Below are 24,363 nucleotides of genomic sequence, written 5' to 3'. Positions count from 1 at the left end.
CCCTGGCCACGGGGAGGGGCACCTGCAGGTCCTGTTGGGTGTGAACAATCAGCACTGACCATGGCAGTGGCACCTGCAGGTCCTGTTGGGTGTGAACAATCAGCACTGACCATGGCAGTGGCACCTGCAGGTCCTGTTGGGTGTGAACGGTCAGCTCTGACCATGGGCAATGGCACCTGCAGGTCCTGTTGGGTGTGAACAGTCAGCTCTGACCATGGGGAGGGGCACCTGCAGGTCCTGTTGGGTGTGAACAGGCAGCTCTGACCATGGCAGTGACACCTGCAGGTCCTGTCAGGTGTGAATGATCAGCTCTGACCATGGCAGTGACACCTGCAGGTCCTGTCAGGTGTGAATGGTCAGCTCTGACCATGGCAGTGACACCTGCAGGTCCTGTCAGGTGTGAATGATCAGTTCTGACCATGGCAGTGGCACCTGCAGGTCCTGTTGGGTGTGAACAGGCAGCTCTGACCATGGCAGTGGCACCTGCAGGTCCTGTTGGGTGTGAACAATCAGCTCTGACCATGGCAGTGACACCTGCAGGTCCTGTTGGGTGTGAACAGTCAGCACTGACTATGGGCAGTGGCACCTGCAGGTCCTGTTGGGTGTGAACAATCAGCTCTGACCATGGCAGTGGCACCTGCAGGTCCTGTTGGGTGTGAACAGTCAGCACTGACCATGGGCAATGGCACGTGCAGGTCCTGTTAGGTGTGAACAGTCAGCTCTGACCATGGCCAGTGGCACCTGCAGGTCCTGTCAGGTGTGAATGATCAGTTCTGACCATGGGGAGGGGCACCTGCAGGTCCTGTTGGGTGAACAGTCAGCTCTGACCATGGCAGTGGCACCTGCAGGTCCTGTTGGGTGAACAGTCAGCTCTGACCATGGCAGTGACACCTGCAGGTCCTCCTGGCTGGGTGAGCAGTGTCACCTCATCTCGTGCCACCTGGAAGTGGTGATTTAGGGAACGGGGCTTTTATGGGGTGACAGAGAAGGTGATTGAAGTTTTGCACGTGGAAATTCAATGCCAAACTCCTCATCACCATTTCAGGTGGCTTCTGAGCAAAACAGAGAGCTTGAACTTTATTTTACGTTTACCATAGGTGTCAGGTGATCAGGTGAAGTGCCACTGTTAATCTGTCAGCTTTGTTTCAGCACTGTAGATATAATGGTACCACCTACGATGAGATACATCAATCACTGACCTGGGGGTCTATTAAAACAAATCTTGACAATTTAAATTCATTTTTTCTGGTTAAAGTCTTGCTTTTGTTGGTTGCTCTAAGTGTTTCTTACAATATTCCAGTGTGGTGCAGATGACTTTGGCGGGGTTGCAGGTTGCCCTTGTTGCTTAACTCCCGGTTTTGTTTGTGCTCTGCCCTGCAGGTGATGGAGGGAATGATGTTAGCATGATTCAGGAGGCTGACTGTGGTGTTGGAGTTGAAGGAAAGGTGAGATTACCTCATGTTTAACGAGAATTTCTGTGGCCAGTTTTCAAGCAACTCTCAAATGAATCCTCAGATATTTGTGCAAGAAAGGGAACAAGCTCCCACAAGAATCATCATCACACCAGTAGCCCTGTCATGGGAAACAGTTTGGCTATAAAGGAGACTACTGTTAAAGGGAGTTCAAATTCCTTATTTGGCAGAACCCCTGAATTTGTACTCTCATGGTTAGTTGTGGAGGTTTTTGATGCTCCAAGTGCTGGAGTTACAATTACACTGATAAGATACACCCTGCATGCACAGTCAAAAACTGTTCATGTTAGTTTGCAAAACAAACTCTGGGTTAGAGCTCTGATTCCTGCACCTGGAGCTGTGTGGAGCTGCAGGACTGGATTGGCAGCAGCAGACAGACTCTGCTTGCAGGGAGCCAAAATTGTGTGAACTTTTGAGACTGGGAATTTGTGCTCAGCACTGACTCGATAGGAGTGTCACGTTAACGTGCGTGTTGTGAACCAGAACCCAGAGGTTGTTTAGAATTGGAGGCCAAGGTTCAAATGGGAATTCTCCTCATATTTTTGCTCTTTGCTTAAAACCCACAGTGGAAGGAGAAGTGCTGAGGCAATGCTCTCCCTCACCTAACATACTGCAAATATTCCTGGAAATTCTGTCAGTGGTAGCTCCATATAACACGATATTCTTTGTTTCCAGTCTGGCATGACCTCACTGTGCCTGTCCTTGCTCTTGTTCCCAGGAGGGGAAGCAGGCATCGCTGGCAGCTGATTTCTCCATCACTCAGTTCAAGCACCTGGGTCGTTTGCTCATGGTCCACGGAAGGAACAGCTACAAGAGGTCTGCAGCCCTCAGCCAGTTTGTGATCCACAGGAGCCTCTGCATCAGCACCATGCAGGTAAATGCTGCCAGGAGGGGGCTTCCAGAGAGACAGGGAGAAGCCAAACCCTGAAGGAAAGGTCCTGTGGCTCATTTGGAATGCTGCTATTTCTTCTCTTCAAAATTTTCATGGGTTAGGACTTGAGGTTGTTACTTTGATATGAAAACAGATGAGAAAATTCCTGGTATTGTAGAAATACCAGCAACTGCTCCAAAGGACTAAAAAGGGTTGATATTCCATTAGTCTGTCTTCATTTCAGGAACTGGAGAACCCACTGCAAGAATGTTCCAGTTTGAGCAGAGTGTATTTTTAAGCTGCTACTTTTACTGCAGTACCTCAGTGCTTAAAAAGCTCATTTCTTTTCTAGGCTGTTTTCTCATCAGTATTTTACTTTGCTTCGGTTCCTCTCTACCAAGGCTTCCTCATCATTGGGTAAGAGTTCACTTTTTGCTGGCAGTGAGGAAAATCTCTGCACAGTGAACACTTTGGGCTGATTGAAATGCAAGCCATGCACATCTCCCCTCTGCTGCCAGCCCCGCTCCAGGATGTGAGCTTGTCCCCTGCCGGTGCAGACACTTCCAGAAGCCCTCCAGCAGGATGCTTTGTCACCTTTGTGGAGCAGCCCATCCTCCAGGAGGTTCCTTTGGTGCCAGTGAAAAGCAGAGGGGGAGTTCTGTGCTGGTGTCTGCACAGCAGTGAGAGGCAGCGCCACAGGGAGGGACAACCCAACCTTAATTCCTGTCCAGAAACTGCCTAAAACAGGGCATTGCAACTGAGAGCCCAGTATGACTTTTTATACTTTTGAGTACTTAATTTAAAAAAAACAGCAGATTCATCTCCATTGCCTTCTGATGCAAACAGAATCAGCCCTGAGCTGAGAGCAGACTCTGGGCTGGGCACAGGCCAGTCCTTGGCTCCATTAATAACCCACTGCAATTTGAACCAGTCACCTGTGCATGAGTGTTCCTGGCCAAAACTCACTCAAAAAGCCAATCCTGATGGTTTTTTCCTACCTGAAAAACTCTGGTGTGCTCCATTTGCCAGTTTTTATAACCTGTACATTATTAGGCACTTAAATAATATTGCATTTCCTTTCTGGAGCCCAGCACTTGTTTGCTTATCTCCACCTGAGGTAATTTCCTGGTCTCCTGCCTTCTTCCCAGGTACTCCACGATTTACACCATGTTTCCTGTGTTTTCTCTTGTCCTGGACAAGGATGTGAAATCTGAAGTTGCAATGTTGTACCCAGAGCTCTACAAAGATCTTCTCAAGGTGCGGGAGGCTCTCGTTTGTGTGTTTTGCTTTAGGGCAAGATCCTCATCTTGACTTGAAACTCCAAATGTGTAAAGTCCAATCTACTGCCAGGAGATCCAGAACCTTATCAGGCATTTCCAGGCAAAATTCTGTTAAAAATTCAAACCTGAATCAACAGATAGAACCAGAATTCCTGGCAGTTGCTTATTGAATGCTGCATGAAATGCAATTTATTAAAAACGGCTGGGCAAGTAGAAGTTCCATTCTGTGGGAAATTCTAGGGATTTACTATTACCAATTTGTTCCATAATAAAGGGAAAAGAGACATTTTTGGGGATTTGGCACTGTCCTGGAGCCAGAAAAGGGAAGAGGGGAAGGGATATGCTCATTTGATGGAGGCAGGAGGTTATCCCAGAGTTTCTCCAGTAGAAATTTGACCGGAGCATGATCTAAAGGTTTTCTCTCTGTGCCATTTTTGTAGCTTTAGCGTCTAAGTCAGGCCCTTCTCCTTAGACAAAGAAAACTTTATTTTATGTTTATTTTATAGAAATATCAGGAAGGTAAATCTTGTCTTAGGTTCCTTCTTAATTTTTTTTCTTCCTGCCTGGAAAATGTTTTGAATAACTGGGGTTTGCAGTTTTATTCCCTGGGAACATCTTCCTTAGTTGAAGGAAAGGGTGGACTGAGTCTTCCCCAGCTCCTTTCCCTCAAGGATTCCTGTTAAACAGATACTCTGAGAAGCACAGCCTGTTTTTCCAGAGCCTCAATAAGTCTCCATCTGGTTTCACTTGGATGTTGTCTCTTATGTCATAAACCACTAATTCTTCAAGCATCCTTAGGCCTGGTCTAAACATAGGAGGTTTTGTGCTGGGTTGGCTGTGTTGGCTGGAGAGGGTTTTTTTAAATCTATCTGCCTTCAATAGGAGGGTGATTTGTGTGTGTCTAGAAATACAATATTAATGTATTCACATCAGTGTGTGTACACACATCTTATATTTCTCAGTCCAGTGACTAAACTCCTGAGGCACCTTTGCACTGAATTAATTGTGTGTGCAGTGAGGGCCAGGTTGTGCTGGGGAGCCCTGAGCTTCCACAGCCTCTTCATGTACCCAGAAAAATAAGAATAAAGGAGCACTACCACAGGGCTGCTTGGTTTGTTTTATTTAGTTTTTTTCCAAATCATCTTCCAATTGTCTTATTAATTTCTAAGTTGATCAGTAAGTGAATTTTCATAGAATAAAACCCCAGTGGAGCTTTGTCTTTTTTTTCCCCCACCCAGGGACGACCGTTGTCATACAAAACGTTTTTAATCTGGGTCTTGATAAGCATTTATCAAGGTAAGAAATCAACTTCTGCTTGTGCCTTTACATGTTGTAGTGTGTGTGACTATCTAGGTTTTGGTATTGCAGGAAGTTAAGTTAGGCATGAAGTGAATTTCCCAAAGTACCTTCGTGGTGATGAATTGATTTTTTTTTTAATGTCAGTAGCATTACCAATGGAAAAAATCATCTAAACTCAAATATTGACAGTAATTGGTCAACCCTGTAGAATTCAAACTATTGTGCCTCTTCCATCAGAGCCATCCACTGTAATTCTGTGCAAGTTCCTTGCAGTGCTGTAGCTGCCCCATCTGTAAGCAGAGCTCTTGACTTGCCCCTTCTTTTGGGAAAAGTTCTGCATTCTGTGGATTTTGCAGGTTTTTTGACAGGGAAAATGCAGCATCTGTAGCCTGTATTTCATCCAGAAGTGACAATAGTTCTGGTTGCTTCACAGGATCTGTAATTCAGGGTCAGAGTCGAGCTCACATTCTTGATTATATCTCATACACTCTAATTAGGCTGCTAAAGCAATTAAGTAAATGCCCTTAATTACAATGCAATTTCAACAGTGAATGTAGTAATTTGGGTATATATCTAAGAAGGTCTTTTCTCTTGATTTTGTATTTTTTTTTTAATCAAGTACACTCAAACTCAAATACTCTCTAGAAGTATTAATCAGGGGATTGTAGAAAACAGGTCAATAATGTGGAGCTAAAAGCTGAAGTGGCAAAATTCCTGGTTTTCCAAAACTCTTTATCAACAGGACTCAGAATAAAGGGTCACAATAAGCAGGTAATTCTAACGAATTTAATTAATGTTGCCATCCTAAGCAGGGGGTGAATCTAGGAGTGTGAAATCTTTCACAGGAGCCCTACAACAGGGATCAAGGGATGCTGAGTGACAATGGCAAAGCCCAGGCACTGAGAGGACACTGCAGGAGGAGGAGGGCTGCAGCCAGGGGTGATGCAGGGGGAACATTCCTCCCTGAGCCCAGAGCGCTCTCTGGTTACAGCGTTTGGTTAAAGTGACTTCACCATAACCAGCAAACAGCGGCCAAACAGCGGGGCCAGTTGCTCAGAGATGAGCCCGACCAAAACCTGAGCAGCCCCAAGGTTTGGAAAGTTCAGAGCTGGGTCTGAACTCTGTGGCTGGAGCTCGGCTCCCTGCAGGTTTTCCCTTCCGCAGTGATGGATGTTGGTGTGGATTACTCATGAGCTCACATGAGTTATTTGTGCAGGTGGCCCGAGCAGCCCTGGCCAGCCGGGAGAGGAGCACAAACAATGCCTCGTTAGCAGGGCTTTAATGGGATTCTCCCGGGGAGGTGTAAAGGGGAGAGATCTCAGCCCAGGCAGTGCAAATTGAGGCTCACTTGCATCCACTGAGCTTTTCAACGCTTTGCTGCCTCTTGGCACCGAGGCAGTGCAGTAGGACATAGAAGAATTTGATATTTTCTAGCTTCTGAGCAATGACCAAGTGCTTTTGTGGGAGGATAGAGTTTCATGATGTTAGAGATCTCCAGTTGCCAAAACAGCATGTATTAATTTCCTATCTCCATGTGTCTATGAATATGATAGACTGTCAGAAAACTTTGGGTACCTCTGCTGTAACTTTTCCCTGTCTTCTCATCAGTTCTGTCTCCTAAATAGTAACTGATTCGTTGTCGTTACATTCATCAGGTTTCATGAAAAACAGCCTCAAGACAGGATTGTTTCAGCCTTTCCAAGACCTAACTGTGGGTTTCAGAGCTGAGCCTGGTGTTTGACTGAAATGTTTCCATTCCCTTGCAGGTAGCATCATCATGTACGGAGCTCTCCTCCTCTTTGAATCCGAGTTTGTGCACATTGTGGCCATTTCCTTCACCTCCCTGATTCTCACCGAGCTGCTGATGGTGGCCCTGACGATCCAGACGTGGCACTGGCTCATGATCGTGGCCGAGCTGCTCAGCCTCTCCTGCTACATCGCTTCCCTGGTCTTCTTGCACGAGTTTATTGGTGAGCTTCAGTGCTGTCCCCCAGTCAGTTCATGGCCTGGGTGGCAGCAGGACTGAGCTGAGCAGGGGGCTCTTGGTGGAGGCGCAGTGACAGTGGTACCACAGTAAGCTCTGTGTGATTTGAAGGCACTGGGAAGGTTTTTATGGTTTCTTCCCACAGCAGAAGGGTAGAAAAGGTAAAGGTGTTCAGCAGAGTGCGCTGCCCAGGGAGCCTCATCCATTCTCTGAGCTCCAGCACGTGTCAGATGTCTCATGTAACGGTGACCTTTATTTCCATATGGGAATTTGAGATGGAAGATGGAAGTCTCTGCTGCTGAATTCAAAGATTTGGTCTTTTAAACTGGGTGAAGGAGCTGCCTCCTAAAACTTACCTTGCTTTATCTGTTCATTGGGACCATTCTCTGACGGGTTTGGATGGTGGTGGTGGTGTAGTTGCCTGAAGCAGAGCTAACCCTATTCCCTGGCTGGAGAAAAAAGGGTGAGGAGTTCCAGATTCCCCCAGCTGAGTTGTAAATATCAGGCCCATGGGCTTGTTCCAGTGTTCATTCAGGAACCACAAGATGTCACTGCTTCTTCCATAAAACTCTTTCCTAACTGAAGACAGCAGGGACAACTTCCCCCCCGGCTGGATCTGTCTCTTGCATTTGGAGTTTTGTTCCATTTTAAACGATGCTTTAACCCTTTTTGTAAGGACTCTGAGGTGTTTTGGGTCAAGAGCTGTGTGTGCTGGGCTCAGCCAGGGCGGGCACACGCAGTGCTTGGCAGTGCCAGGGGATATCCGTGTTTCAGGCGGGGTTTGGAGGGCAGCTCCCTGTGAGAGCTCCTCACACCCCACTGCTCAGCACATCCCTGCATCTGCTGGGGAGAGAAGGGCAGAGGAGTGGGGAGCCAGGTGTCATATGAGCTTTGAACTTGGAGAGGGGGCAGTTTTAAGAATTGTAAAGTCATAGAATGGCCTGGGTTGGAGGGGAGCTTAAAGATGGTCTGGTTGCAAGCCCGTGCCATGGGCAGAAGGAAGCAGTGGTGGATTGAGCTGCTTCCCCAGCAGGCCCTCCCCTGTTTTTGACTGGGTGCCCGTTTCTCTCACAGATGTTTACTTCATTGCCACCTTGTCGTTCCTGTGGAAGGTCACTGTCATCACCCTGGTGAGCTGCCTGCCCCTCTACGTCCTCAAGTACCTGAGACGGAGGTTTTCTCCCCCCAGCTACTCGAAGCTCACGTCCTAGGGCTGCTGCTGGCACGGACAGACATTGCCCAGGGCCCAGGACAAACCCCCGCTGTTCAACACGTCCACCCCTGCCTCAGGACCCCGTGGCAATCTCTGTCACTGCTGCTGTGGTGAGACACTTCCAACCGCCCCGAACGCCAAAAGGGAGTGTTTGGAGGGTGGAGGCTCTGAGTTCATCCAGCTCTTGGCACTTTTGTTCAATTAACTGGGGTCAAATGCGTGGAACTGCAGTGGCAATGGGTTTCTCTTGCATGGTTCAAAGTCTGTGGAAGCTGCTACCTGACCTTGGGATTTACGTTTGACAATTTAAAGTGAATTTTTAAAGTGTCTGCGCTGTTCTTTGCGTTGTGTTACATTTTTTGTTATTTCTCTTTTTGATTCGAGTAGTTACATTCTTTGTACATCTTGGAAATCCCTTAATGTAGGTGATGCACTACACTGCTGACAGCTGATTCCTGATTTATGGCATGTTGTTTCCATAATGGGGCTCCAGCCTGTCGGATCCGCACACACTGGAGAATCTGAGCGTGGCTGAGATTTTCCTTCCATTGAAATGTGGTCACCCCAGTGATTTTGGAGGTATCCAGCCATTGATAAAGACAGAGAAATGGTAGCTCAAAACGAGAGAATTCGGTTTTGTTTAGCTTTTGTGCTTCCTGTTAAAAGGAGCCGGTGACATAACAGTTTTACTCTGTATTTATTTGTGTAGGAGAAAATTATCTAAACTAAAGCAAATCCTCTTTGGAACAGAACTTTGCAGTTGATCATCCTTGAAATGTGTCGACAACGTGAGAAGAGACTCGTACTGTTCTGCAGACAATGTGGCAGACGTGTCTTGAATCCTTGGAGACTGAAAGGAGAGGTCACAGAGCTGCTACTCCTCACAGCTCCATGAAATCTGTTTCCTGTTAGTGTGAAACTTTGAGGGTGAGCTGCAAATAAGCAGAGGCACTCCTGGGTGGATGGTTTAATGACATACTCCCTGCAGAGAGGCAGTTTTTGAAACTTTGCACTTGCTTGGCTCTAAAAACCAAACCTGAATCGCAGGAGTGGATTCATACAAAGGCATTAGGCTTGTGTGCAGAGCAAATTTATGCATTTTTAATTTTCAAAAATTAAACTCAGTGAGTTCTGTCATTATTATAAACATTGGTCCATGTTAGAATATCATGAGGAGAGCAACACGTGCTCGGGCTTCTCAGCAGAAGGACAGAGATTTACAGGAACCTTTTTTAGTTGATGCATCAAACACGGGTGGGCTTTCAGTGTCAGCCATCCCTGTCTGAGGCTCTTCAGTCTGTGCTGGATTAGCTGCTTGCTGTCTCCTTCCCACACCAGAGAAACCACGGGCACAGCTGGCACTGCCTGGCGCCCTTGGCTGCATGGGAGGGAAAGAGCCCAGAGCCCGAGCTCCTGATCCCAGAGCTGAGCCCGAGCTCCTGATCCCAAATCAGAGCCCGAGCTCCTGATCCCAAATCAGAGCCTGAGCTCCTGATCCCAAATCAGAGCCCGAGCTCCTGATCCCAAATCAGAGCCCGAGCTCCTGATCCCAAATCAGAGCCTGAGCTCCTGTCCCAGAGCAGAGCCTGAGCTCCTGTCTCAGAGCTGAGCCAGAGCTCCTGATCCCAAATCAGAGCCCGAGCTCCTGATCCCAGAGCAGAGCCTGAGCTCCTGTCTCAGAGCTGAGCCAGAGCTCCTGATCCCAGAGCAGAGCCTGAGCTCCTGATCCCAGAGCTGAGCCTGAGCTCCTGATCCCAAATCAGAGCCTGAGCTCCTGATCCCAGAGCAGAGCCTGAGCTCCTGTCCCAGAGCAGAGCCTGAGCTCCTGTCCCAGAGCAGAGCCTGAGCTCCCTTCTGGGAGCTGGCTCACAGCCTCCTGTGAATTAAGGCCGTTTTGCTAGAAAGATCCTTAACACTGTCTTCATCATGACTGGATAGTCTTGGCCATGCCACTGTTCTAGAGCTCCCAGAGAGAATTTCACAGAATCATGGAATGGGTTGGGTTGGTAGGGACCTTAAATCCCACCCAGTGCCACCCCTGCCATGGCAGGGACATCTCCCACTGTCCCAATGTCCAGCCTGGCCTTGGGCACTGCCAGGGGTCCAGGGCAGCCACAGCTGCTCTGGGCACCCTGTGCCAGGGCCTGCCCACCCTGCCAGGGAGGGATTTGTTCTCAATATCCGATCTAATTTGCTTTCATTAGTTTAATTACAAGAACCAAGAGTTGCTCTTGGCCCCAGGTGGTGACTGAGCTGCCCAGCCCTGTCCCTCTCTCCTGTGTGTTGGCAGTTCAATGTCCTGCAACAGCAACAGTGCCAAGCTACTGTGTGTAAATATTGGAGACATATAAATGGTAGAATTCACTGTTTCCTCAAGTCAATACAGTTTACACTGAGTGGACCATATTTGCAAACTATTAGCTTCCACCAAGAAAGGGAGTGAACTGTGATTTCATTTGTATTTATTGAATCATAAGTTTAGTAGCATATTTAGCAGTTGATAGTGATCTATAGCTGTGTTTTGGGGTGTGGATCATGTTCTCTGCAGCTCATGGTTTTGCACAAGGCAGTAAATCCAGGAAGTCATTTCTGCCTGGATATACACTACATTTTTTCAAAGCAGTCAGAGACTAAAACTGCCATCTAACAAACAGCAGGAAAGAGGAACACTTCTGTTTTTCAAGTTTAGCACTTTATGTTTGCAGCCCATTTCTCTTAAGTTACTTAAAAATGTTTTTAAAAGCAAAATTTAATACATGTGTTCCTATTTACTGTACATTAAAATAAATGGATTCTCTGCTGGAAATTTCATCTTTTCCTTTAGTATGCTCATAATTTGTACTTTTGGGGAGCGAGGCATTGTTTTCTTCTTCTGTGTAGTATCTTGTTTGTGGCCTTAATGTTCTTCCTATTCCTTTATCTGTGTGGGTTATGTGCTGTAGCAGCTCATGTGTGACCTGTGGGCTTTGGGGCTGCTCCAGGTGATGCCCCTGTGTGATCTCACTGCTCCTGCTGCCCCTGGCTCCAGGGGATGTTCCTGTGTGGGTCTCACTGTGCTCCTGTGTGAGTCTCACTGCTCCTGCTGCCCCTGGCTCCAGGGGATGCCCCTGTGTGATCTCACTGCTCCTGTGTGAGTCTCACTGCTCCTGCTGCCCCTGGCTCCAGGGGATGATGTTCCTGTGTGATCTCACTGCTCCTGCTGCCCCTGGCTCCACATGAGGATGTTCCTGTGTGAGTCTCACTGCTCCTGCTGCCCCTGGCTGCCAACATCCCATGCCGAGCTGCTGCAGGCTGAGGTTTCGTGGCACACACTGTTCTCTTCCTGCACCTCTGCAGTAATTCCAGGTGTGTCACAGCCCTCTCCACCCCCTTACTTCTGTGTTTCTCTCCTCCTCAGAGCTTGTGCTGCTCATCTGTGCCAGCATTTGTTTAGCCCAGCCCGTGGTGCAGCGGGGACCTGACATTCTGTGCTCAGCAGCTCCAGCGTGTGCAGGGTGTGCTCAGAGCTGCCTGGGGGTGCTCAGAGCTGCCTGGGGGTGCTCAGAGCTGCCTGGGGGTGCTCAGAGCTGGCTGGGGGCGCTCAGAGCTGGCTGGGGGCGCTCAGAGCTGCCTGGGGGTGCTCAGAGCTGGCTGGGGGTGCTCAGAGCTGCCTGGGGGTGCTCAGAGCTGCCTGGGGGTGCTCAGAGCTGGCTGAGGGTGCTCAGAGCTGCCTGGGGGTGCTCAGAGCTGCCTGGGGGTGCTCAGAGCTGCCTGGGGGTGCTCAGAGCTGCCTGGGGGTGCTCAGAGCTGGCTGGGGGTGCTCAGAGCTGGCTGGGGGTGCTCAGAGCTGCCTGGGGGTGCTCAGAGCTGGCTGGGGGCGCTCAGAGCTGCCTGGGGGTGCTCAGAGCTGCCTGGGGGCGCTCAGAGCTGGCTGAGGGTGCTCAGAGCTGCCTGGGGGTGCTCAGAGCTGCCCGGGGGTGCTCAGGGCATCCCTGCTGCCCCTCGAGGTGAGCGCTGTGCTGGAGCTGCACCAGGGCTGATTCCCTGCTCCCCCCTGTGCCAGACCCGGGGCAGCCTCTGGAGCCGAGGGAGGGTGAGCTGGGGCTGAGCTGGGTTTGGCAGGGAGCCCCAGGCCAGAGGGGAATCCAGCAGCTGCTCCGTGGGCTTTATGTGCAGGAGAGCTTCAGCTCTGCTCCTCACAGCCCCCGGTGTGCAGTGCCCCAGGGAGGTGAGCCCTGCCACGGGCAGCTCGGTGGGCTTGGGCTCATCCCCCAGTGCCTGGGCCAGCCCAGTGCCCCCTCACTGGGTGGGCTCTGTGTTTATTCTTCATTATTTCATGTGTTAAACTCTTTGATTTGCATGAAATCCTGTGGTTCGCAGCTTTGCCAATATGGTCCATTACTACTGCCTACTACAACTTGCGTACTTACATGCCTTTGAGAACATTTTTAATTGTTAAAACAGTTTAAAAAATCAGTGTTAATTTTTAATGGGGAAGTGGATTCTGGTGTCAAAATGGTATTTACTGTGATGCCGATGTTTTGTACCTGTCATCCAGCTGAACAACCTGTAAATACTCCTGAGTCCAGAGAAATATGAATGCCAATTATTTATTGTTCTGTGGAGTTACATGTCGCAGATGTGTAAGAACTTAAAAGGGAATGTTGTAAAACAAGGTGGAAAAAATAAATTTTATGCAACTTCTTTACTTCACCCCTGTATGATGCACCTGGTCAGTCCTGGCGGGGCCGGTCCCAGATGTGTGGGAATTGTCAGGAAATGGAGAAGTTGTCCTGAGGGCCTTTAACCTGTGTGTGGGAAATGCATACCCAAGAAATGGTCAGAGCTGCTTCGTTAGATTCTCTCTAGAGCCAGCGTTGGTTTTATCAGGGGTGGTCACTGCTGCTGGCAGCCACTGGTGGGAATGAGGAGGGAATTTTCATTGGAGCACAGATATATCCTGCCCTGGGAAGAGCAGTGATGCAACAGCGTTAGGAACAGCTATTTTGGGAGTGTTCTCATCCCTTGGACGTTGGATTCAGTGAGGGGCTCGGCACGAGAGCAGTCCCAGGGTGAGGAACGGGGCAGAGGCAGGATTTAACACTGGATATTCTCCACAGGGGAAACGTCAGTAATGCTGGGTATGAAAACAGTACAGCAGTTTTCTACTAAATATGTAATGGAGCCATAAGCACTCTTAAAAAAAAGAAAGAAAATTCAGAATGCAATTGGATAAAGTAAATCTCTAACTTGGGAGACAGTTTATTGGAAGCAGTGATAAACTATCCCTCGGATCACTGACCATCTAGGGAAGGGCTTCTTTTAGATTCTATAGGACACAGATGCCCTTTTTAATGACTAGCTTCTTTTTGGTATAAAGTAGTTAATGCAAATATTGAATAAACCATTTTTTGTGATGTTTGCACACATCAAATGAATGGTGTAGACTCCAGAAATCACAGGAACAGACTTTGTTCCCAAGTGTTACCAATTTCCCACTCTAAATGGGTTACATAAGCCCTGCTTAGTGGTTCCTTTAATTTATGGACGGTTTCTTTTTAATGGTGAAATGTGTAATTAAAAAAAGCTAGAAATAGTTTTTCTAAACTCACTCTGGAAGGGAAAGAGAATTTCAGCAATTCTTTTTTTTCACCCAAACATTGCATAATAATAGAAATGTCAAAGATTTCCATGGGGCTTCATTTCATTCTTCATGTGGCTGTGGTCATGCAAGAAGTTTGAACACTGCAGGGGCTGGCAGATTTTTGGAAGATCACACATCCTGGGCTAAGTTTTCAGCCTGGGCTTTACCAAAGAGTGCCAGTGGCCTTGTTTGTCAGATTGGGGTTGTATTATACACTGGTGTGTCTCTGGTTTCCCTTTTTTTTGAGAAGGAATAGGTGCTGGCTGGAGTTGGGTGTCTGGCTCTGGCCCTGAAGGAGCTGTAGAGGCCTCCCTGCACCATTTGGAGAGAGGAAAACCTCTTTGACCTGCTCTGTCCTCACCTTCTGATGGCTCAGGCCTGACACCTTCCACTGCCTCTCCTCCCCTGCATTGCTGTGGCATTAAACATTGTCTGACATCCTCACCAGAGGGACAGAGCTGCTCCTGTTCCCCTTTCTCAGGTAGGAGACGGGGCCAGAGAGAACCTGTGGTCTGGGCTGGCCCCACAGGCAGGGCACAGAAAGCAGAGAAGTATTTCTATCTTTATTAGACTTTCTCAGCACCTTTGGCATGGGAGTCAATCTCACAGGAAAGTTCCTTCTTCCACAGGGTGTTCAGATGTGTGGCTTTAAATGAGAAATGTGATTGCACTGGGAGTGTCGATAAACCCCAGTCCAGAGGTTTCAGTGGATTCTCTTGTGTTCTCTGGAGCTGCAGACCCAGATCACGACTGTGCTGATGCTGAAGCTGAGTGCCCGTGGGAGCAGCAGGGCAGGGAGCTCTGAGCTGCCGGGGAGTGCAGGGAGAGCTGGGCTGTGCCAGCACCGAGTGCTGCTGCAGCTCCTGTTCAGGGGCAGCTCCAAAGCTGATGCTGGGGGTTCTGTGGGCCACGAGCATTTGATGGCCCTAAAGCTGTCTGGGTGCTGTGGGGCTCGCTGGGTTATGTGGTGCATCTCCAAAGTTTTGCTGCTGTAATTAAAGGTGGAGATGATGAGTGTCCTGCAGGATCCGGCTGTGAGAAGAATGTGATTCCCTGTGCTGCTCTTCCTCCCTTTGTGGCCCAGGACCTGAGTGGGTTACAAAAAAGGGCTTTAAAATCACTGCATTCCCACTGGAAAGCCTCCCATTCTTGGCTTGCTGGAGTTGTCCACGTAAGGCAGAATATTGTGTGCTCTTCAGATTCTCTCAGAAAGGAGTAGTAACAAGAACAATCTGTGCAGAAGAATTTAACGCAGTAAAGATGGGGGTAATAGTCATTCTCATTTGTCCTTTTATGTGAAACAGATTTTATTTTAAATGTACACTCTGAGTAGCTTAACCATATCCAGGGAGTTGTTTACCAGGGTAGAGTTACCCGTGGGATGAATGGAGAGCACGAGTGGAGGTGAGTGGGCTGCACTCAGTGGTTGTGCTCAGCCAGCCCAGGAGCCCCTGGGCACCCCTTGGTGGCTTGGGGACACAGGGATGTCCTGCCCCGTGCTGCTGGCAGGCAGCAGAGTGAGCCCTGTGCTTCAGCTCTGTCCCAGGAGCTGTGCTGGGGGATGGCACTGCTGTGCCTGTCCCGTGCTGCCTCTGCTGGCTTTAAAATCACCTCACATTCCTTTTGTACAGGTGCCACCAACCTGGGACAAAAAGTGACACCAGCTGCTGTTGATCAGGGCTCCTGTTAAGAGTAAGGACAAATCAAATTCCCTGAAATGATCTCACTGAAGCATTTCTCTGCTCCAGCAGCAGTGGTGTCACTGCCATGGGGACAAACAGCGCTCAGCAAAGCTCTGGGAAGGGCAGGGGATGGTGCCCACAGAGGCAGAACTCTGCACCTTTGTAAAACTGAGATTAGGGTTTGGAATAATAAGGCCCATTTATAAGGATCAGCATTCCCTCTGTCAGGTTTAATACCTGATCTTTCCTGGAGATGTTCCAGAAGAGAAATTCTCAGAGTGAGATCTCTGTTTGCAGCACTGACCCTGAGGAGAGGAGCTTCCCCGGCAGGGGATGGAGCTGGAGCTGGTGCCCTGCTGGAAGGCCCAGGGCTGATGGAAAGGAGCAGGTCACACTCACACCCCCACACAATGCTGGGGTTTTGTTCAAGCCCGAGCTGAATTCTTGCAGGTGCTCATTACTGAAGTGTGGAACTAATTCTTACAAGTGCCGTGTTCTCAGTAAATTGCCTTCAGGAGAAAGAAACCTCTTGTTTCACACCAGTGACATTCCTTCCCTGCAGCTCCGAGGGGTCCTTGTGCTGTCCCCCCACCAGGAACCGGGGCCAGGCTTGCACAGCCCCAGCTCATCCTTCCCTCAGCTCCTGCTGCCACCCCAGCCTGGAGAGCACAACAAAGACACAGAGCCTTCAGCAAAAGCACAGCCTGCAGGAAATACCAGGTGTTAACATCCAATAAAAGCTGACACGCTTGGCTGGGATGGCAGAGCCCGGCCCAGGCAGGCCTGACCTAATGCCGAGGTTTATGGAGGTGGCAGGTAAGGACTAATTACAGCCCCTGCACTCCATCACGGGCTGGCTGTCAGCTCAGCTTAGGGACTGCAGTGCCTACGGTCACCCGGGGGCTCCTGCCCTGCCGCCTAACTGGATGCAGTTGGCTCCTAGAGAAACGTGGGGAGTAAATCTGAGGTGCTGAAAGAAATACTGCAGCAGAAATTACACTGTGGGGAAGGTTTTATATGTGTTGGGGTGAATTAATGACTGGGCTTGGGGTTTTTGGAAAGGAAAAAAAAAAAAACACAACAAACTTTGTGCACAAATACATAGTTTAAAATATATTCTCTTTCAAACGCCAGCTATTTTAACAACGGTGTAAATCAGATTTTACAGACCACATATTTCAAGTATGAAGTTCATTAAATGTGTGAAATTCTAGATTAGCTGCCGGGTGTGGCCAGAGCTCCAGTAATGAATTGTAAATTCTGTTCAGGATATAATATCAGATTCCCTTGCCCTGGCGCTGATATGAAAGGACTAAAGCCACCTTTTCAAAACAGCCATAACCTTTCTTTATTATCTTTATTTAGTTTAGCCATCGTATGATATAATGAATGACTGCCTCAGTGTTTCCATCCTGAACCTCGTGCACAGGTGTTTAACTTCATTAATTTGTGGGTTTATTATTATTAAACCAATGTATGTCTCAATGTAACTGAAATTATTGCTATCAATTTATACACATTTTTTGCCAGTGCCCTGATAGTGGGTGGTTGGCTGTCTTTAGATTCAAGAATATCACTCTAAAATACAATTCCCTCTGAATCTGCATGAAAAAAAAATCAATTAATTGATGCTGTTCTCATTCCATAACCCCTTCCATGAGCTGGGAGCAAGGTACCAGAGGGAACAGATCTTTCCTTGTGCTGTTCATGCAGTGACATTTAGGGACAGCTCTCAGTGGTGTCCAGCTGCACTGGACAGAGCAGGCAGGACAGAAATCCAGGTGTTCTGTGCCCCAGGGATGGGCACTCAGGGGTAAAGCTGGGGGTTGATCCAGCCCTGCCTCTGGACCTGCACGTCCTGGCCTTGCTGTTCCTTCCTCTCCCTTTCCCTCCTGCACTACCCAAAGGTTCCCAAGTCAGTTCTAATCCTGATATAACCAACCAATAATGGGAATTTTTCAGGTAGCTGCGCCTGAAAATCCACGGCTAAGTAGAAGAATTGGCATCTCTCACTCATGGCTGTCGGTCAGAGACCTCTTCCCACAGCAGAATTTTCAATTGCAGATGAAAAGCAAGTTCTCATTTGGAGGAATTCAGGCAGCCGTGGTCCCAGACCCGGAGAGCTCCGTGTGGGTGGATTCCCACGTGGAGCTCAGTGCAAGATCGGACACTGTAACTCAATCAAGTGAGTGAATTTATTATTTATCGTTATTTACACAAGTGCACGGTCTGGAGTGAGCCTGAGGAGGTCCCACGCTGTGAGGATGCTCCGGGACTGCTCGGGCAGGGGCGGGAGGTGCCGGGCTGCAGGAGCCGGGCCCTGCTGGGGCTGCGGGAGGGCAGCGAGGACACAGCCCGAGGGTGGGAGCCTGCTCAGCCCCCTCTGCAGCACGGCAGGGACTGTGCAGGCTGCTCCGGAGCCTCGGCTGCGAGGGCGCACTCGGGGAGAGCGGTATTTACTTTGGAAGGGCGAGCAGCTTTTGTCAAAAATACTTATTGTTGCTGTGAGACTGAAATACCTTTTGCGAGTGGAAAACAGAGATGTCTCCATGAAGTCTCTGATGATAAAACGCAGGCAGCTGCCCCGATGGCCTGGGAGCACATCCTCAGGAAGCCTTGATGCCTTATCTCCTAAAGAGCATGAGAAATAATAATTTAAAAAAATAATCGGTTTGATTGCCAAATGCGTGCGCGGAGCCGGGCAGGGAGGCTCATCCTCCTGCAGGGCGATGCTGGGGGCGGCTGCCAGGGGAAGTCAGGGACCCCCCCGGGGCCGGGACCCCCGGGACCGCGGCTCCCCGGAGCCCCCCGGGCCGGCTGCAGCCCTCCCCGGCTGCCTGCAGCTCTCCTGTGCCGGGCACGGAGCTCCTTGCCCGGCCTCCTGGGCTGCGAGCCCGGCATGAGCACCGGCCCGGCTCTTCCCGGGGCAAGTTCAGCTTCCAAATCCATCCCCCGAGCCAGGAGCTGCTGGGGTCGCGGCCAGCAGATGCGTCTGTCCCCTGTCCCCAAAGCCAGGCCCCCGCGGGGCACAGCCCAGAAGGTGCCATGGGCACGGGGGCAGCTGGGCCGGTTTTTGGGGGGTCGGGACGCAGTCCAGAATGTGCCCCTAAAAGGAAGAGGAAGTGTTCTCCTAAAGAGGGAATAAATAGCTAAAAATATTAGCTATTAATAGCTCCTTACCTCCAAAAATAAAATCCCTTAGTGATACCAAAATAAGAAAGCAAAGGAAAGTCGGAGGATTTTGGCCTTCCTTTGAAAAAGGAAGCTAAAAATAACTATATATATATAAAAATCTCTCGTTTCTAGGGAAAGTCTCTGCCCCCGCATCCAGCTTGCACAGTTATATAAGACTTGAACTACATCCCCCTCTCCTCCGCGGCCGCTCACAACGCGCTGGAGCCGCGGCCAGATGGAGAAAGGTTCCGTCAGGAAAGTTTAACTCAGCGGGGAAGCTGCAGCCAGTGGAGGACACGATTCTCTCGCTGAACTCTCCAAAAGCCTTGGAAATCTTACAGTTGTGTCATATGCTGGTTTGGGGAATGCTAGTCCGGAGGCAGCCGCCAGCCCTCTTTCACTCCTTTATTTATTTTTTTCTTTTCTTTTTTTTTTTTTTTTTCGCGTTGCACTGAGTTTAATTTGGGTAGCAGGATTCAGCAGTTTTAAGTTGGAAAAAACTTAGTGGAAGAAGATATTTTAGGAAAAGCCTGTCATGTGAACTAGCGGGAGCCGATCAAACCGAGCTATTAAAAGAAAGGCATTGTATTTTTAAACGGTGCAGCCCAGGGCAGCCAACCTGCGTGCCCGGAGCCCGCGGAGGCCGAGCTGCCCGCCGGGGCTGCCGGTCCTGCCCGGCCCCGGGATCCCCTGGCACGGCCGGCTGCCCTCGGCCCCCCCGGCCTGCGAGGGGCTGCCCTCGCCCCCCCCCGGCCTGCGAGGGGCTGCCCTCGCCCCCAGCTCGCCCCTTCCCCGCTCTGCCCCCACGGCCCGTCCCGGCTGTTCTCTGCCCAGAGCGATGCTGGGGGCACTGGGCAGAGCCACAGTGAGGAGCTGGGGCGGCGGGCGTGGAAGCTGGGTTAATTACTTATTCCTCCCGACTCGCAGTTAATTAAAATCGTTTTGTTCTCCACGCAAAGCAGCAGCTTTGGGAAACCCTTGGTTTCCCTTAATTTTCCAAGCAGGAATCCGGTGATTGAGCTGCTGCCGGGGCTGGATGCGCTCAGAGCCGGCGGGGGTGACACCTGTGCCTACCGGGGTGCGGTGTGGGGGTCTCGGGGGTGACACCTGTGCCTACCGGGGTGCGGTGTGGGGGTCTCGGCGGTGACACCCGTGCCTACCGGGGTGCGGTGTGGGGGTCTCAGGGGTGACACCTGTGCCGGGGGTGCGGTGTGGGGGTCTCGGGGGTGACACCTGTGCCTACCGGGGTGCGGTGTGGGGGTCTCGGGGGTGACACCCGTGCAAGGGATGAGGTGTGGGGGGCTCAGGGGTGACACCTGTGCCGGGGGATGCCGGGGCTGCTGCCAAGCAGCGCCGGGGCTTTGCTGCTCGTGGCTTCAAAGCTAAAGTCAGGGACTTTAGCTCCCTCGTGGAGAGGGCCGTGACCGGGAAAAGCCTCCAGGTCCGAACCTGAGGGTCAGGTGCAATTTTTCGGCCCTTCCCCACCATCCCAGGGCTCAGGCAGGAACATCCCCACGGGAGAGCGGCTCAGCCCTGCGGGCCCGGGAGGAAAAGGCTCCCCGAGAGCCGAGGGGAGCTCGGGGGCAGCTGTGGCCAGCGGGGTCCCCGGGCCGGGGCTCCCCCGCTCCCCGGTTGCATAACGGGCCCGCGGGGCCGGGGAAGGTGTTTCCACCCCGCCGTGTCCAAAGATGACAAAGGGTAGGAAAGTGAGGTGCGCTGAGTTTCCCCGGGCCGCCTGCAGTTGCTAGCCTGCAGGACAACAAACCCGAGCAGCAGAAAGTTTGATTGCGATACCTCCTTCGAGTCGATTTGGGGAGCGAGCGAGTGCAGAATGGAAATGCGGGGCGGGTGCCAGGCAGCCCTCCGCGCTGTCCCGGCCAAGCCCGGCTGCCGTGACTCACCCGGGGCTCCGGCTGACCCCGGCCGTGTCCCCGAGGGGCCGCAGAGCTGCCACCCTCCCCGGGAATGGTTGATATGTGTGACCTCCTCATCCCCGCTGGAGAGAACTCAGTGCAAGTGCAGCCGCACGGAGATCCCAGCGCCGGGGCGAGAGGCAGATGCTCCTCACACTCCGGTGAAAACCATACATTGAGAGACAGCCGCAGTTCGTGGCATCCCCGGCTTTATTTTCCTGTTTTCTTTTGCTTTATTTTCCTGTTTATACATAGGACGTGTAAACACACACGGGTTGTCTTGGTTTCGGAGGCTTCCTTGGCTCTTTGGCTCTTGCTGAGCTCCACGTGTATCAGTGGAAATCCATGGGGTTGCTCCTCTCCTAAATTGATCTAAAAATAGGAACAGAGAGAGGTCTGTGAAACTAAACAAATTCACCGATTCTTAATTTTTCTTTTCGTCTTTGTATGAAGAATTGAGCCAGAGGTAATTAGAAGCCAAAACCTGTGCCAGTAACAAGATGGGTATTAATAGAGTGCTGCTGAATTTAAAAGACATAAATATAAGCTGGGGACTTCGCTTTTCTGAATGATTTATTCAAAGGTAAAGGCAGCAGCAGCCTGAGCTTGTCTCTGCTGGGAAGAAGGAAAATTTCTGCACAGAAGCCCCGTTGCTTTGAAAGGCTTTGCAGTTCCTGCAAGTTTTGTTTAAAAAGCACACACTGGGATTTTTAACATCATCCATATTTCTTTCTTACTCGCTCTCTAGCTTTCTGCTCAACAATTAAGTGCTTGTGCTGCAGACTGAGAAAGCCGCAGAGCTGCCTTGGCCCGGAGCTGCGAGACGTCATGGATTCCTGAGTGTGAAGTTGCAGGAAAGCCCTCAGTTTGGGAGATGGAGGAGATCCAGGGGTTTCCATGGCACTGGGATAAACAGGAGGAAACAGTGAGGGAATCCCGTTATTTTACAGCATTCAAAGACTATAAACACTCGGAGCAGGGAAGGAAGTGGCCTTTCCCTCTCTAGTAACCCTCATCTCAGAGCAGAGAACTGACTTCACTTCAGGAACACGCTCAGCCCAGTTCGGATCCCTCTTTGCACCTCCAAACACTCACTGAGGAGGCGAGCAAGAGGGGTTCCCTCTGTCCGGGCGGCACTGGCTGAAGATGGTTTAAAAGAGATTTTTTTTTTTTTTCTTTTTTTTTTTTTTTATTTTTTTCTTTTTTTTTTTTTTAATTTTTTTCTGCTATAGATTTTTTTTTTTTTTTAATTCCTGATGCATCGAGAAACTGCCTGCAGGCTGGTACACTACCACCACATCATGAGGTCTATGGATCAAGGTAGGGTGTGGGTGCTGCCTGTCTGGGTGCTGTGTGTGTGTCCCTGTCGCTGCCCTCCCGGGGCTCCGCAGTCCCCCCGGCCCGGGCTCCGGGGTGGGCAGGAGGGGCTCACGGCCAGAAGGGCCCCGGGGCAGGGGCTGGGCTGGCTTTGGGTCCGGTTTGGTTTGGTTCGGTTTGAAGCGATCCGCCACGGCGGTACAAATCTGTCTGCAGCAGCCTCCTTTCAACTCCGGCCAGAGGGACTCTCCTCTTCCAAGCCCTCACCGCGGGAGCCTCGCTGACTAACCCGGCCTTAACCCTTGCGCCGCCCGCCCGCCGGGGGGCTCGGGGCGCCGCTGCCCGGGCCCGGCGGAGGCGGCGGCAGCGCGGGCCGGGCCGGGCTCGGAGCCGCGGCTCCCGGGGGTGCCCGGGGGTGCCCGGGGGTGCCGGCGGTGCCCGCGGGCGGGGGCGCGGCCGGGCCGTGCGGCGGGCGGGGGTCGGGGCCGGGGGCGGCGTGCGGGGCCCGGGAGGAGGCAAGAGTTAAGCGCGGCGAGAGGAGGAGCCAGCCCCGCTGTCAGCCCCGGCCCGGGCCGCCGTCCCCTCCGCAGCGCGGCTGTCCCGGGGACACGAGCAGCCTTCGGGGGATGCTCCCTCGGGCATCCTCCGTCCTGCCCCGCCCGCGGCCGGGCTGCGGGCCCGGGGCAGGGCCGGGCGCGGCCGGGCGTGCGGAGGCGGAGGGGCTCGCACGGAGCGGGGCACGGGCACCTCCGCGGGATCCGGGGGCTCCGGGCACGGCCGTGCGGGGCTGCCCGGCTCCGGGCGGAGGATGCTCGGTGCCAGGGAAGCCCTCGCCGCCCGCAGCCCCGCTCCTGCATCGCACCCGAGCAGCAGCGAGCCCCGCCGGGCCCCGCAGCCCCGGCCGCTCCCCAGGGCGGGCGGGCTCGGCTGTGACAGCGCTGTCGGTGCGGGGAGAGGGGGCAGGAGGTGCAGGAGGTGCAGGAGGTGCAGGAGGTGCAGGAGGTGCAGGAGGTGCAGGAGGTGCAGGAGGTGCAGGAGGTGCAGGAGGGAAGGGCTCCTCCACCGGAGCGCTCCATCGCTTCCCCCGCCCGCGCTGGCAGCGCCGCTCGGCCGCTGAGTCAGAGCCGGGGCCGCGGGGCCGAGCGGGCTCCGGGGGACGCCTCGGAGGGGCCCTGGCAGCCGCTGTTTGTTTTCTCCTGCCGGAGAGAGCTCCCCGGGCACCTGCCAAAACACACTCGTTAACACCTACACCCAAAGGCGATCATCCGAGAGCTCCGATTCTCGGACAAGCCAATGGAAAGACTCTTGAGTGGCTTTATACCGCCTGAGGATCAGGCCATTGCCCTGCCTCGTGTCTCCTCGGCTTTCTCCAGACAAAACTCCCTCTCTCCTGAGCGCTCCAGCTGCTCTTAGTCATTCCCACAGCAGCCCGTGGAAGTTATTTTGCTGCAGAGCAGCGAAGGGAATGAGGAGGTTTGGGGCTGCTGCTGTCAGCGATCTCACCTGCTGCAGGACAGCAGAGCATCAAAGCTGGGGCAGCACCGCAGGGCAGCACCGCAGGGAGCACCGCAGGGCAGCACCGCAACCCTCCCAGCGCCCGGCAGCTCTGCTTTCCCCAGAGCCCTGCAGCCACAGCCCAGAAAGAAAAGCACTAATTGATTATTTTTATTTCCAGATCGAATATTTGAGCCCTCAGTAGGCAGTGGAGCAGTGCAGTCAGTTGCACGACAGAGCCTTGAGATGCTCCAGAAAGAACATGAATGTGCTTTTGCCTTATGCAAATGCTCCTATCAGTGGTGCAGGGGAGGTTGGAGCAGTCTCTGCCCCCGTCCTGCCTTCGTGTCACAAGGCTGCTCCCAGCATTTCCACAAGGAAAAAGCAGCATGAAACTGCAAAGGGTTAAAAACACACGGCACTTTTGGGATCGGTCTCTGCCTTGGGGAGGATTCCTGCACCCACAACAAAGTGTTAGAGTCTTACTAATGCAGGGTGTGTAAATGATGATGTGTTAATAATTTTAAGCCCTGATCCCCTTTTATGATTGGAGCAGGCTCGGGATGAGGAATGAGGGCTCTGCACAAACACCCTGCCAGCAAAAAGCTGCTTTTGGTGGCTTTGCTCCCCGAGCTGTGCTTCAGCAGGTCCCAGCCACGGCAGGGATCTTCCCCACGTGCTCGGGGGTCCCTGTGTCCTCCTGGGGTCCCACAGCATTAATTAATCCTCTGTCACTTGACCTTTCTCTCTGCCAGCCTGTCCTGTGGGATGCCGGCTGCAGTCAGCAAATGATCCCAGAGCTTTCGTGCAGGGCAGGAATCACATCCATGGATGGGACACTGACAGGACTGGAGAACTCTTTTATAATATTCCAATAGATGTTCTAGTGAAATTTCATCACTCATTTTTTAAAAAATAGCCAAGGATAATAATATGCTAGAACTTCTTTTCCACTACTGGCCTAATCTATTTTTTTTAAAAAAACTATGATATGTGCATTCCTTTGGTTTGCCCAGCAGACTTCAGAACTTACTGGGAACG

General features: G+C 51.5%; 2 protein-coding genes and 1 long non-coding RNA gene across 6 annotated transcripts in view; all 3 read left to right on the top strand.

Annotated features, from left to right (window-relative positions):
- The window catches only part of ATP9A (ATPase phospholipid transporting 9A (putative)), a 46,631-nt gene extending 36,926 nt beyond the window's left edge, over positions 1-9,705 (top strand). For all 3 annotated transcript variants that reach the window (XM_063404183.1, XM_063404182.1, XM_063404184.1), the window contains exons 22-28: positions 1,381-1,445; positions 2,191-2,346; positions 2,696-2,760; positions 3,492-3,600; positions 4,862-4,919; positions 6,689-6,892; positions 7,981-9,705. In XM_063404183.1, the coding sequence (XP_063260253.1) occupies positions 1,381-1,445; positions 2,191-2,346; positions 2,696-2,760; positions 3,492-3,600; positions 4,862-4,919; positions 6,689-6,892; positions 7,981-8,117 (794 nt within the window). In that variant the 3' untranslated portion in view covers positions 8,118-9,705. The remainder of the gene's footprint in view (positions 1-1,380; positions 1,446-2,190; positions 2,347-2,695; positions 2,761-3,491; positions 3,601-4,861; positions 4,920-6,688; positions 6,893-7,980) is intronic.
- Positions 9,706-9,859: 154 nt separating this feature from the next.
- Positions 9,860-12,811, top strand: LOC134553969 (uncharacterized). Of its 2 annotated transcripts, none has more exons than XR_010081176.1 (2): positions 9,860-11,164; positions 11,255-12,811. It is a non-coding gene; the product is annotated as an uncharacterized LOC134553969 (long non-coding RNA). The 2 variants fall into 2 exon arrangements; XR_010081177.1 differs by having other exon boundaries at positions 9,860-11,186.
- An 8,236-nt stretch (positions 12,812-21,047) lies between these two features.
- The window catches only part of NFATC2 (nuclear factor of activated T cells 2), an 81,344-nt gene continuing 78,028 nt past the window's right edge, over positions 21,048-24,363 (top strand). The window contains exon 1 of the mRNA XM_063404180.1: positions 21,048-21,831. The gene's annotated coding sequence lies outside the window, so the exon portion shown is untranslated. The remainder of the gene's footprint in view (positions 21,832-24,363) is intronic.

This window comes from Prinia subflava, chromosome 8, assembly GCF_021018805.1.
Source record: "Prinia subflava isolate CZ2003 ecotype Zambia chromosome 8, Cam_Psub_1.2, whole genome shotgun sequence".
Classification (NCBI taxonomy): domain Eukaryota; kingdom Metazoa; phylum Chordata; class Aves; order Passeriformes; family Cisticolidae; genus Prinia; species Prinia subflava.
The sequence above is the reverse complement of the archived record's forward strand: the minus strand, read 5'-3'. Positions and strand labels throughout refer to the sequence as shown.